Below are 15,193 nucleotides of genomic sequence, written 5' to 3'. Positions count from 1 at the left end.
TACTTTTTCATAGCTATTAGGCCATCCAACTCAGCTAGTTGCCAAATTCAGCCCTACATGAAATGCTGATGGGTTCCAGGCTGAGCCTTAGTTTCTGGCCTTCTACCTCATCTGTCATTTCTAAGCAACAGCCTTGGCCTCAAGGCACTCAGCGTATCCTCTTGGCAGTGCTGAGTTTGCAGACTCTGTCTTGGCTTGTCACTCATCCTGCTCCTCTCCATACTCTAAACCAAAGAACCTCACTAGCAAATAATTTCCACAAAGGGCCTAGCTCACTGCTTCACATCTAAGTAGCACTCAGTAGCTATGTTATTATCATTATTGCCTTTTTGTGTTTTCTCTGTTCAACCAATATGAAAGGGATTATGACAGATGAAAAAAAAAAGATGATGTCTTATCTCAAGTAATGAGAAAAGAAACAACAAAATTGAACACTTCCAATCAGTAGCAGAGACCAAGTAGAAATGAGATGTGAAGAAGTGAAAAAGGTAGTAAAAAGTGAAGACACAGAAGGGTACCTGCATGTTCTGCAGGGGCTGTGGGACTTGGCAAGAGCAGGGCCAGCATGGGCCATGGACATCACATGTCAGATGCATTGATTAACTCTGGAGCCAGTTCTTCAGCTGCTCTCTGACCTGGCTCACGGCCTCTGCTGCATGGAAGTCCCTACCATGCACATGGCGGACTAAGTACGGCTGACACCAGTTGCTCATGGGCAGAGTTCACTAAGATCTGTCAGTGCCTGCACCTGTCTGGTTGACACCGAGGGCATACTGGGCGGTAAATGCTTACACATCTGCAAACAAAGTGTCTGGTGAAATCTCAAAAAGCATTTATAAAGGATTCATTTATTCATTTTAGTCATTTGTTCCTCTGTCTGCCTATCATCAAAGCCAGCCTGTGCTCGGCATTTGGGGTATAGAACAAATACTGACAAAGGCCCTATCCTCAAGGAGATCACCAACTAATGAGGCAGATATCATGGATGCGAGTTGTGAAAAACCAGCATTAGGGAAACTCGGATCAATGAGAATCACATTTTCAGCATCAAAATCTGATACTCTGGACCTGATCATTTTCCTGAATGATCTAGCACCAAGGGAGGTGTGCTGGTTTGAAAGGATGCATGGACCCTAGAAAAGCCATGTTTTAATCAGAATCTCATTACATAAAGGCAGAATAATCCCTATTCAATACTGTATTTTTGAAACTGTAATCAGATCATCTCCCTGGAGATGTGATTTAATCAAGAGTGGTTGTTAAGCTGGATTAGGTGGCGACATGTCTCCACCCACTCGGGTGGGTCTTGATTAGTTTCTGGAGTTCTCTAAAAGAGGAAACATTTTGGAGAAAAAAAGGATATTCAGAGAGAGCAGAGCAGAAAGACACAGCCGCAAGAAGCAGAGTCCACCAGCCAGTGACCTCTGGAGATGAAGAAGGAAAATGCCTCCCGGGGAGCTTCATGAAACAGGAAGCCAGAGAAGAAGTTAGCAGATGATGCCATGTTTGCCATGTGCCTTTCCAGATGAGAGAGAAACTGACTGTGTTCGCCATGTGCCCTTCCACTTGAGAGAGAAACCCTGAACTTCATCAGCCTTCTAGAACCAAGGTATCTTTCCCTGGATGTCTGTCATTGGACATTTCTATAGACTTGTTTTAATTAGGACATTTATCTCGGCCTTAGAATTGTAAACTAGCAACTTATTAAATTCCCCTTTATAAAACTCATTCCATTTCTGGTATATTGCATCCTGGCAGCTAGCAAACTAGAACAGGAGGTGTGCTTTTGTTCACTGTTATTTGCTCTCCCGTGCATGCTCCAGTTTCTGAAGGACTAATATGTCATATCTGGGAGATGTCCTTCCCGTCCCACCTACAATCCTGCTTGGCTTCCAGTCACCCCATCCCTGTGCTTTAAAAATGAAAGGAGATATAAGTGAAGTCATTCAGGCATTACTTAGGATACTTGATAGGCAAACAGTTATCTAATTTAATGACATTAAAAAAGATTCATCTTTTGGAACATGCTTCATTCAATAGCTCATTAAGACATTTTTGCTGTGTGCAAGCCTTGTTAACCAAATGGTCCCTCCTTTGTTATCAGTGGGTATATTCAATCATGAAAAACAATAAAGGGCATTCAATCAGAATATTAAATTGGGTCAACATTTCTGAAACTCATTACAGACAAGACTATCCAGTTAGCACTGAGTTATCCAATATAAATTTATTTTACTACTTCCTTATTTGGAATAGTTCTCAACATTTTTATCTAACAGATCTTCCCCTCTATTTCTCATAATAGAACTCTTCTTTTCTTTTGGAAACTATTTCTTCTCTATTCCAGAAATTGTCATAGGTAGAGATGACTCTGGACTTCAGCTATAGGGATGATCCCATAAATTAGGCTGATTCAATTGCTATTTTGCCGGAGCTATGGAGAAATAGACTCTCTGGTTTATTAGGATCTCTAGCTTTAAGGACCCAAAGTCCTCGGTATTGCAGAGGACACATTCCTGTTCAACACAAGGGATGAACAGGAGAATGGAGTAAACATAGGGAGAAGCAGAGCCAAGAGACAGGGAGAAAGGCAGACTGTCCATGACACTGGTTGAACTCCTGGATCCAGGGGCTGGGTTCTCATGGATCAAACTCTGAGAGACTGGGGTCAAAGATTTTTATCAGTGATCACAGAGAAGAAGTGAAACTATAATGTGGCCCAACAAAACCTTGGCCAACCTGGCGGGAAGCTCTGGAGTGAACACTGACCATCAGAGTTGTTCAGAATCAGGCAGATATGGCCAAGCCTTTTATATTCGTGCATTACTCAGTCAATGGATGGTCTGTCCCAGGAATGGCCCCACAGCTAGGCAGCAAGTCCTTGGGGGTGGTGCATCTCTGTGTCAACCAAACAACTATACTAGAAGTCTCTGAAAAGCCCAATTATGTGCCAGGGAACTCCTTGTTTCCTTCAAGCCAGTTTGAGCTCTGTTTTTTTTTTTTTGCTTGTTTGTCTAATTTGCAATCAATTTTTTTTTGAAAAATTCAAAATTAAAGCTCCAATGGGACTTCAAGTTTCTAAAAAAGTATACACTATTAGAAGTAGATTTGGGAGCCCAATTTAAACCCCTGCCAGGTGACATAATGTCAAACATCCCTTTCAATCATGACCCAAGTCTGCAGTCTTTGGCTGGCCCTCATCTTTCAGGTGGTCAGATTCTGAAGATAGGAATATCTGTTTTATTGGACTAAAGGATTTGTGAAAAGAACTCAGGTTTGTATGTCATAGTGCAAATAAAGTCCAACATATTTTCATTTGAATAAGCTCTACCATGATGGGGATTAGACTTCTCAGTTTTGCCTGTGGTCAGAAAGAGCTTCTCTAACCTGTTTATTTCTCAATAATTCTCATCCTTTCAATAATAATGTGCTTCTTTCTTTGAGAACAGTGATTTATACATTAATAATGTTTTCTTTCTTCCCACAAGTGACCAAGTTTGCTTTATGAGCACGAGAGTAAAATCAAACCAGCACTCTAGGCTCAAACTGGGTAGTAGTAGTGCTTATTGAATTATTTTATAAATGCTTAAGTTCATTTTCACTCTGGGTAGCTATTTTGTTAAGCTTCTGAATTTCTAGCAATAGTTCACATTATTCCATGTAGCAGAAAATTTGCAATTCTAACACCCCAATGAAAGTGATGTAATATATATATGAATACACATACACATATACATAATTTATACATACATATATAATAGATGTCCATTAGCACACATTAATGAGCATGTAAGTATTTGAGTGTATGTGAGTGTATCTGTGTGCATGAGAGAGAGAGAGAGAGAAACTGCAAAGATTCCAATTTCCAATGTGTGTTGTGGTCTAAAGCTGAATAACAAATGACAATGGTGTAAGGACAGAGCATTGCAGAGCACAGGTAATCGAAACGAATTTGATCTCCCTTGCTTTGAAAATCTTTGTTGTAACTGGTGAAGTGTGTTTATAAAGTTCTCTGATGGGTGATCTTTTGCAGGGTTTCTCTTACTTCAACTCAACTGACAGAATCCAACGCTGCCCTAGTTGTAAAGTTTCAGAGTAATTTGTGGAAGCAATAACAATACATATGCTGTTGATCTTGCCCTGAAACTTACTCATTAAATATATGAAACAAAAACTGACCACTTCTTACCTCCGGAGTGAGGCGGGGGACCACAGAGCAGAACAACTCCCTGGCCTTCACGAACTGACACTGTGCTTCTCATTTTGGTTTTAAAATTTTCAAGATCTGATTTGAAACAAAACAAAACTGAATTTCAGAAAGGACAATACAATTAAATCTCCCTCAGACATTCCTTGGTTTTGGAGGACAAATTAAAAATCTATTTTTTTCTGGAACCTCAGGTGGAGAATATTGGCTTTGAGAAGAAAGCATAGGATTTTGATTTCTTTACTAAGATTTTCAGGATTCAGCCATACAATGGAAGTATTTACCCACTGACCCCATGTTTTGTAATAGCGTCAAAAATGGAACAGATTATCCAAAAATGCAAAGCATATATGAGAAGTAGTTAATCAGACAATATGATTCAAAGAAGGTTTGAGAAAAATATACATTTAAATATGATTTCCAAATCTGCAACGTTGAGGTTGGCAAATTACTGGCAGACTTCTAGCTTCAACCTTGCAGTGATGGCCAACTCTATTCAGGAATTTCTTCCCTAAAATATATTTTCATTAATAGTATAAAATTAGTTCCATTATATCTATAATAACTACGGTTATTTTTTAAAAATGAGTTGAGAGTAATCAGTTTCAGGTACATTTTCTGTTTGTCTCATCTTTAAGTGTTCTGTGGAAGGTATGGAGGATGAGAAATTATCAAATAGAATTCAAAGCAAAATAGTAAGTTAAACCCACATATCTCTTCTATTTATAGCTGTGAAAAAATACAAATTACTTTTCTAATAATACAAAGAAGTTTTTAAGTGTTTAGTGAAGTTTAAGAAACAGCAATCAAGGACATATACTGTTTTAATCACCTATGGTTATTTTTATAAAATACTTTATTTCTTCCAGTAACAAACCAAGATAGGAAATATTCACTGATTCATACTCTCCAGTTTAAATTACAGTGTACAGAAAATTTTATTGGTTAATTAAAAAAAAAGTTTAAATCTAAGGGGAAAAAAAGGGAAGAAAGATCGACTATTTCTCCAAACTCTGATTAAAATAACATGATGCTTGTCAATTACACAGTAAATATACTCAATGGCGTCACTTTCTGCATCAGAACAATTGCACTGTCAGTTAGTGACAGAATATACTCACTTCATGACTCTTAAGGGTTGATATAAATGGCCTATATGATGACTATATAAAGTGAGGCAATGTATATATCTTAGAACACAACTTGGAAAATTTCAAGTTTGCCCTAAGAAACGTAAAAAGCAAAATAATAAGCTTTAAAATGATAAAACCACAAACTATAGACACTTATGAATATTCCAAGCACCATGAATCGGTTCATTGGAGAGAAATAAGAAGGCCTATGGGCTTCATTTTATTATTACTGCAAAACAGTAGTAAATTGCTTAGTTATGGAATAAAGCAACTCAGCAAAACTTCTATATGAGTATCCATTAAAGAAGAAAAAAATGCTCTTTATGGACTTATTTTAACGGAGGTTATCCTAGAGAAATACATGATAAAATAGCATTGTATCATCATAAATCTGTAACTAATAGCAACATTATCAAACATTATAGTTCTTGAAGGGCAACTGAGCTGGAACTGCAAAACTGGGCTATCCAAATGTTTCCCAGTAGCGAAAGGGAGAAGTATATTACATCACAATGTAGTCGACACACGGAAAAGAGTTTCTAAAAACTATTTTCTGGCAATCAAATATGTATCATCATTGCTGCTTTCCTGTCCAATTTCTTATTTTCTGCTGCCACATAATTTCATACCGTGGAAGGTTTTCAACACTGAGTTTAGCCAGAATGTTCAGAAAGGATAAAATCAGTTCCACAGAAGCAGCAATGTCTCCTCCAAAGGTAACATTTTTGCCTAAGCACTAATACTGCCTGGAACAGATTTTCCCATGGTTTTGGATGCATTCCTTGATGGTTTTTCGACAGTATACCAGGTCTCAATTGGCAGAGAATACTGTTCTTGGATATGTGATGGAGCACACAAATCAAGAACAGCAGAGAATGACAGTGTAAGTAGGGCTTCCCAAGGGCTTTTGTGACAACATGGCACCATGATTACAACAGATGTCCTTCCATAAAACAATATCTTTTAAATTCTTAACATACGTTACTTGAAGTAGGGTCCGAGGACTACCTGCATCATCACCTGGAATCTCATTAAAAATGAAGATTTCTGGGAATTGTGTAAACTAGTGAATTAGTGTCTCTGGCAGTTAAGCCCATGGATCTTCATTTTTAACAAAAACACTAGATGATCATCAAATATCATCTTGTTCCTTGAAAACAGAGATATGTTAATCATGTATTTGCAAAGGAATAAAAAAGAGTACAGATAATTATTAAACAAGTATTTACTGAGGGCCTAGAAAACATCAGCTGACCACATGCTAAGCTCTGAAGGTAGGAATTGCTGAGGGCCTTTTTTACAAAGAGAGCCCTGGCTGGTTAGGAGGCAGGCTTGAGACCCACAGACCCATTTAAAATGGCACTTTCTATACTGGAAGTAAGTACATTGGGAAGAGGACACGACATAGAGATGTGAAAGATGTTTCAAAAGAACAAAAATAGAATAGAATAGGTGGATAGAATAGAAGCTCTATAGAGAGAAAAGAAGTGGAAATGTCTAAAAAGTTTCAGACCACTGAAATGTCTCCTGGCAGATTTATGTGCAACTCAAATGCAGGTCAATACTGCAAGAAAATGGTCCAAACTTGGCAAGACTCTTAGAATAAGCCCATTCTGTTTCAAAATAAAGATAAAGTAATTCTAGTCCTTCTTGGGTAGAAACTTCTGATTTTTCTTTTTGTCTCCTCTTCAATTCTTGAAACTTTGACAATATTGTGAAGTCTCTAATCAGGCAGACTTTAAAAACAAAGCAACATGATAAAGAGCATCTACAGAAACACTAGCATATTTAATCATTAAAAACTGAATACTTTATTCTAAGATGAAGAATATGACAAGAATGTCCATCCATGTTTATATGATAGTACTAGGAGTTCTAGCAATAAGACAAGAAAAATAAAAGCAAACAGTTTAGAAAGGAAGAAATAAAGCTGTCCCTATTTGAGGGGAAATAATTATATATACAGAAAATCAGAAGGAATCTAAAAACAATAACAGCAATAAAAAGTCCTTTTACAAATAACTTGAATTAAGCAGGCCACAGTGTACAATTTCTTATTTCTAATGTTTGAACATGTGGGAACCAAAATTAAAAACACAAAACCACTTACAATTGCTCCTCAAAAATGAAATACTGCTGTGTATACATAATAAAACATGCCACGGATCTATAAACTGAAAATTACAAAATGTTGATGAAAAACAAACAAATAAAGAAGACCTAAATAAGTGGAGAGACATACTATGTTCATGGATCGGAACACTCAACATAGTAAAGATGTCAAGTCTTCCATAAATGGCCTATACATTTAATGCAATTTCTACCAAAATCTCAAAAAAAAATTCATTTCCTTTAATTTTTTGCATGTATTTATAAACTTGTCCTAAAATTTAAATGGAAATGCATGGGCTCTATAATACCTATAATGATCTTGACTAAGGAATAAAGTGGCAAGAATCATTCTGTCTGATATCATAGTTCACCATATAACCACAGTGGTCACAATGTAGTACTGGCCCAGAGATAGACACAGAGGGCAAATGCACAAAATAGAGAACCCAGAAAGAGATCTACACAAATATACTCAACTGATTTTTGACAAGGGTGTCAAAATAATTCAATGGAAGATAGTCTTTCCAACCAATGATGCTAGATTAATTGAATACTGACACAGCAAAAATATAAACCTGGACCTAAACCTCTTACCTTATAAAAATTAAGTCAAAATGGATTATGAATTTTAAGTTTAGTGTACAACTATAGAACTTTCAGTGAAAAATGTAGAAGAATATTTTCAGGATCTAGGGCTAAGCAAGTAATTCTTAGGCTTGATACCAAACATATGATCCATAAAAAGAAATCTGATAAACAGAACCTCATGAAAATGAAAAGCTTTTGCTTTCCAAAAGCCCACATAAAGAAGATGAAAAGACAAGCTACACACTGGGAGACAATATTTGTGAACCTCCTATTCAACAAAGGATTAGTATTGAGAATATATAACAACCTCTCATACACAACATTTAAAACCAAATCACTCAATTAGAAAATGAACAAAAGACATTTCACTGAAGGGGACATCAGCCAAAAGAATGACTATCATTTCCCAATGAGGAAGCCTCACAACCCTGTGTTAAGCCAAGTGAAATGAGAGTTTAATATAAAGCACATGAGAAGACGGTCAACATCATTCTACAACAGGGAAAGATAAAATAAAACTACAATGAAATATCACTACCCATATCAGAATGGCTAAAATAAACAATTAGTGACAACACTAAATTCTGGAGTGGATATGAAAATCTTGATCCCTCATACATTGTTGGAAGGAAAGTCAAATTGTACAGTCACTCTGGAAACAGTCTGATGGTTTTCTATAAAACTAAACATACAAGTACCAACGACTCGGCAATTGCACTCATGGGCATTTAAACCAAGGAGATGGAATCATATTTCATCCGAAAACCTGTACAGGAATAATATGCTTTATTTATAATTGTCCCAAACAGGAAACAATTCAATTTTCCTTCAAAGGGTAAACTGTTAAACACACAGCAGTATATACATCTAATGGAACACAGTTCAGCAATAACAAAGCAATGGACCATCGATACACCCAACAACTTGAATGAATATCCAGGGAATTACACTGAGAAAAGCCAAAAGGTTACATACCGTATGATTCTATTTATATAACATTTTCAAAATGATAAAATTTTAGAGATGAGGACAGATTAGTGGTTGTCAGTGATTCGGGAAGGTAGGGAAATAAATGGTTATAAAAGGATCTCGTTGGGCGCTACAATGGTGGCTCAGTGGCAGAGTTCTTGCCTGTCATGCCGGAGACCCGGGTTCAATTCCCAGAGCCTGCCCATGCCAAAAAAAGGAAACCATAAAAGGATCCCAGTAGGGATGGAACTGGTCTGGATCTTGACTGCGCTGTGAAGGTATACATATGATAAAATTGTAAAAAAATATAAACACACAAATGAATACAAATAAAACTGGGGAAATTTGATTTTTTTTTAAAAAAAGCAAACAAAGAGAAAAACCAGGTCTCCACATTTCCTTTTGCTTTCTTTCCTTCCTCTTCCTCCACACTGCCCTCAGGCTGGGAACGGTTACCCCTGATTTCCCTTCTGGCCATCACCTATGCCGCATTTCTTAGCTTCCTCAGGGCTCTAGGAACATCATGGGACCAGGATCTCCCACGCTGCCTTAAAAGTGAGGCATGCATGCCCATGAAAGAAAAAAATTAAAAAGTGAGGCATCCAGAGCCCTGAGGGAAGTAAACTCCACATTGACTGCTTTTCTCATATGAAAACTTGCATAGATCATTAATGGTATAAAAGTCTCTACCTTGCTACCCGCTTGTTTAATTTCTCACATCAGTTTTCTCTGGGCTGCTCAAGCACTTCCATTTCAGGTTGACCTCCCCTACCCGTGAAGAGGAAGCCCACAGGAAACCATCAGTGCACACTGAGAAGAGACACGGAAAACTCTGGCTTTCATTCTCAATATATGCACTGTGATGTCTAATTCCACTTTGAAGATATCGCTGTTGTTACTTTCTCCAGGTGGATTCATCTAGGTAGTCAACTAGCAAGCGGGGCAGTGAGATATCACTTGGTATAACTACAGGGCTCTAATGCACAAGCATACATTTTTATGGCTTACAATCAGCCAAAAGAATGACTATCATTTCCCAATGAGCAAGCCTCGAAATCCTGTGTTAAGCCAAGAGAAACGAGAGTTTAATGTAAAAATGTGCAAATGTGCACTGATAATGCCTCTTAAGTTGGGAAAGATATCACAGAGTTTCCTAAACATGCCTGGCCAAAGCATTCTGGATAGAGCATTTTATGGGAGTTGCTTATAAATACCTATGTACAATTGCACACATGAATTTAAAGGAAAAAAAAAAGATGACAACAGGAGCCAGCAAAGTAAACCAAACCATTTCCCTGAAAGAGGATTAAAATGGAAGATAAAATTAGCATATGTCTGAAACTAGGACCAGCTGACTAAATGGTTCTTACGTTAAAAAATTTAATGCTCTGCCTCAAAATAACTTGTGATCACTGGCAATGAGAGCCTGAGCAATTAATAAAATCACTGTCACTGAAAATTGCGTATGTGCTTTACTCCTGTACTACAATCTCATTTGATGCTAACTATGAGGTGAAGTTTCACTTTTCAATTCAAATGCAAAGGGTTACTCCGTAGCGATAGTTACATGAATTGTACCACTGAACACAGTTATAGGCAATGTAATAGTTTTCCATGCATAATACCTCATGCGTCTTTAATGTTTAATGTTGAAACACTTAGTGGTGGGTAGTTAGCAATTAAATCATTACCCAAATAGTGTATAATGGCAAAACTTCCTTTGGAAAGAATACGGTAGATGCCATTAAAAGAAAGCTCTGCATTACCATCAAAACTAAGGAAAATAATTCAAGTAACACATATGAAAAGGCAGTAAAAATCAAGATTGCAGTTCTGTTAAAGCTTACATCTTTATGTCCATGATATCAGATGCTATAAATAAAGAAGCGCAGAATGCAATGCTTCAGTTTCCAGGGTCAAGTCGTAAAATTTCCATTAGTATACAAATTTCATTAAAGCATGCCCCCCATAAGAAGAAAAAACTTAAGATCACTGAACAGCCATGACCTTTCTTTCCATTTACACCAAATTTATCTGAACATAAGAAAGGGCCAATTGACTCCACATCTTCAGTATCAGCATGTCCAAAACTCAACCAGTAGCTCCTGCACTATATTTCAACCCATAAATTCTATGTTTCTCCTTTTTTTTTTCCCTGTCTTACTTAACATATCAGTCCATTTCTCAAAACACTTAATCAATTGCAATGCCCCTAAAGAACTTCCAAGGCAATAGATGTGTCACAGGAACATAAAAATTTTCCCGTATGCAAAAACAATGTCTTGAACAACAAAGTTCAACAGCATCATTTTGGCATCCCCAAAAGCATAACATAACAAAGGGCTTAAGTGAAGCTGTTTACATGGGCAGTGATCTCGAGACACAGAAGAGAGGGAGTGGACAAAGGTACATATGGATACAGGAAAAGCCAACACCTGAAAGGATTACTGAACCAGCTATTGTAGGCAATGTGGGACTGGTTCTGCATTTACCTCTGACGAGCATAAAGAATGCCTTCCAGAACTGTCTACTTGAAGGATGGGAGTCTGGGGCATTTATATACAAGCTCTCAACCCCCTTGTTAGAGAGTTTCCCTTGGGAGCAGTTGACTACCCCTGTTGCAAATGAATCAGAAAGGATGTGATGGAGGGCACCAAAACTGTATCCTGTAAGCAGATTTCTTAAGGCCAGTTCATTTGGAGGTATAAAGCAGGTGTGTACTGTAAGTCTCCAAGCAGAGACGTATGTAGTCAGCAGTTTCCTAAGTCTACTTGAAACAGGGAAGCAACCTAATAATATTTTAACATCTTCAGGAACTGTTCTTTTTTTTTTAAAACACACACACACACACACACACACACACACACACACAATTTGGGTGATGTTGACACAGAAGATGAATACTAAGCTCCTAAACCAACTCTACAAGACTCTTCCAGATATTCTACAGTCCAACTTCATCTCTATCTCCCACCAGCCCATCTCTTCAACATGTCCAATTTCCAGTCACATACACTAAAGCAATAATAAATTACCTATATTTCCCCAAGCACAAAAAGCTTGCCCTATTCTCATGCATCCCTCATTTACACAGCAAACTTCTATTCATCTTCAAAACTCAGCTTTAACAGTATCACTTTGTGGAAAACCCTGAAATCACCTTCAATATTTCTGTATTTTGTATGCTTTTATATTTTTTTATATTTTCACAAATATATCTATTGAAATTGTGTAAGCCATCAATAGATGTTTGAATTAAACTGTCTTTGCAAACTTCATCTAATGTTGCCTTGGAATCACCATGGTGGATCTCTCCACAATTCCTCAGTGTCTGCTTTGGAAGATTTCATAACTCTCTACCAGTGAGATGTAGATGAAGAACACAGGAATAGGAACACCAGGGTTCTTAGATTTGCTCTACCATAATGTAGATCTGCATGATTGGAGGCACTGTCACTTGATGGTTCTGGGCCTCAAGGTCACCCATTTTTAAAGTGGGGACAATACCTACCCTTTGAACCTCACAGACTATCAGAAAGTGGAAACTTAGCATCACAGTTCTGTAAGCCCTTTGAAAAATGAAAAGAATCACAAACGTCCAAGGTTTCATTATTCCTTTGAGTCTCTGGTTTCACAACTATCCCGATTTCAGTTCTTCTCATCTCTCCTTTATGGTTTCAAACATGGACAAATCATCCATCTTAAAATTAAAAACCAAAAGATACCTTTCAATGACCCTCTTGCTCCACTTTTTAAAATCCCCTCTGTCCATGAACATATTACTGTTTTCTTCTACTTTCTAATGGGTTGAACTCAAGTCTGTGTCCTATGGAGCCAGATAATAACAAATGGATTGTCTCTATCTGTCTTTGAGGTTAATAGTAGCAGTCATCCCTGCTATTGTGAGGAAGAAATAAGATAAAACAGGCAAATTGCATAAAACAGTGCTAAACTTGTAAATGCTCAATAAATGATAGCTGTTTTCATTTTTCTTTACATTTACATTTTCCTGGAAACCTCACCAAGTCTCCATCAAAACTTGTACCATGTATTCTGCATGACTTTCAGATATTTATGAATGTTCAATTGCCATCTCATGTTGACTTATCATATTCTTATGTTCACAGTAGCTCCTACAAAGTGAATTCCTCTTCCAACTTCCATATTTCTATTATTTTCTAAAACAACTCTAAAGTTCAATTTGTCACTTCTCTTTCTTACATTTGCTCAGTCCATTATATTTGATCACGCCAATTGTTCTACAAATTCCAGCCTCTTTCTTCCATATCTAATTTCTCACTACTGCTATATTCACTTTCCTGGAACTATTTTATGATGCAGATTCAGCTATTAATTCAGCATGGATTAAGCATATGGCCTCAGGACAGATTTCTGTCTTTCATACTTCAGCATCCCCAAAGTAATCAGAATGCACTTCATTAACATTCACTAAAGGGGTAAATGAAGAAAATAATGGATGGGTGGATTTGTTATGTACTGTGACAAAAATATTATGAAATTTATCTCATTTAATATTCACAAAGCTCTATTTAAAAGGCATCGCTTTTAAATTTTCCAGGAAAATGAGGCTCAAAGCTATTACGAAATTTGACAAAGGTGACACAGAAAGTGGTGGAGCAAAGACTTACATTCAATTCCACTGATTTCTAGTCCAGTCCCTTTTAACTTTAAACCATGCAAATCATCAATCCAATCTTTAAATGGATCCTCCCACCTACAATTGTTTCCTTTCCATCCAATCCATCTGTCCTATACTCAGAGAGGTGAGATTATTTTTTTTTCATGCATGTATTCTGCATGACTTTCAGATATTTATGAATGTTCAATTGCCATCTCATGTTGACTTTTCATACTCTTATGTTTAAAAAACATTACTTTAAAAACCTGCTTAAAAAAATCCTACCTGAATTTCCCATTATTTAGATCATAAGGCCCATATTACTTGTTTTAACTTCATTAATCAATTCATTCAACAAATGTGTATGTGATTACACATATATATATATATACACACACACACATACATGCATACATACATGGCATAGGTGCCTCTGTCGCAAGGGAGCAAAACCTGTCAATTTACGTTGTCTAAATATTCTCAAGGTCTAGTTAAAAATATTCCTCCTATGTGAAGAAAGCACTCTCTAAACATTCTGAGTTCAGAGTAATTAGGTGTTTGGGGTTGGTCTGTTCAATACATCTAAAGCTGAGGGCTGACATCCTGACCAAAAGGGGGAAAATAAGTGTAACAAATAAGGTATCAGTGGCTGAGAGAGTTCAAATAGAGTCAAGAGGCTACTTTGGAGGTCACTCTTACACAAGCTTCAGTAAGACATTGCTACCTATCATGACTTGCCAACCCCCAACCAAAACTATCCCTGCCAATCCTAAAGAATACCCAGGGTATTATATAAGATTCTACAAAGGTTCCATGCACCAGAGTAACTTTCCAGAAATCTACAACCTCCAGATGGGTCCCTGGAGCAGATAATCCTGAAACGCAGAGAGACCAGCTCTTCCAGAACGTCAACTAGTTCCAACCCCCATCCCATGTTATTGACAGCCCCTTCCAACATGAAAAGGATAGAATGGCCATAGCCCAAATATCCCTAAAGCGTGGGAGAAAGATCAAAGGAGATGGTGGAGTTATACAGAGAAGGTGGGGTTTAACAAATGCATATGATTGCTGAATCATTACATTGACATTTCTTTTAGTCTCCGGTACCTCAGAGCAGCTAGAAGTAAAAACTCAAATTGTGAAATTGTAACTTATTCCAAACTTTGAAATCTGCTCTACAACTTACTGTTGCAATGTATTTTGAAATACATTGCCTTTTTTTGGTATTTATGTTATTTTTCACAAAAAAAGAAAAAAAGAGAGAAGGAGGAATATAGCAGAGAAGATAAGATTTAACAAATGAGTATAACTGCTGAATCATTATATTGGTGTTTCTTTTGGACCCCAGTGTTTTAGAGCAGCTAGAAGAAAATACAAAAAACTGTGGAACTGTAACCCATATCAAACTTTAAAATCTGTTGTATAACTACTTGTTAAAATGTACTTGGAAATTTATTGCTTTTTTGTATATATGTTATATTTCATAACAAAAAAAGTTAAAAAAAAAAAAAAGCTGAGGGCTGAGACCTCATGCATTTTCTCTTG

The 15,193-nt window shown here is 37.0% G+C and overlaps 1 protein-coding gene across 3 annotated transcripts in view; it reads right to left on the bottom strand.

Moving 5' to 3' along the window:
* Window positions 1–15,193, bottom strand: part of CNTN3 (contactin 3) — a 371,507-nt gene that overhangs the window by 152,698 nt on the left and 203,616 nt on the right. For all 3 annotated transcript variants that reach the window (XM_077128680.1, XM_077128682.1, XM_077128681.1), the window contains one exon: window positions 4,190–4,285. In XM_077128680.1, coding sequence (XP_076984795.1) covers window positions 4,190–4,285 — 96 coding nt within the window. The remainder of the gene's footprint in view (window positions 1–4,189; window positions 4,286–15,193) is intronic.

This window comes from Tamandua tetradactyla, chromosome 15, assembly GCF_023851605.1.
Source record: "Tamandua tetradactyla isolate mTamTet1 chromosome 15, mTamTet1.pri, whole genome shotgun sequence".
Taxonomy (NCBI): Eukaryota; Metazoa; Chordata; class Mammalia; order Pilosa; family Myrmecophagidae; genus Tamandua; species Tamandua tetradactyla.
Note: the sequence above shows the minus strand (reverse complement) of the source record. Positions and strands in the feature narration are given on the sequence as shown.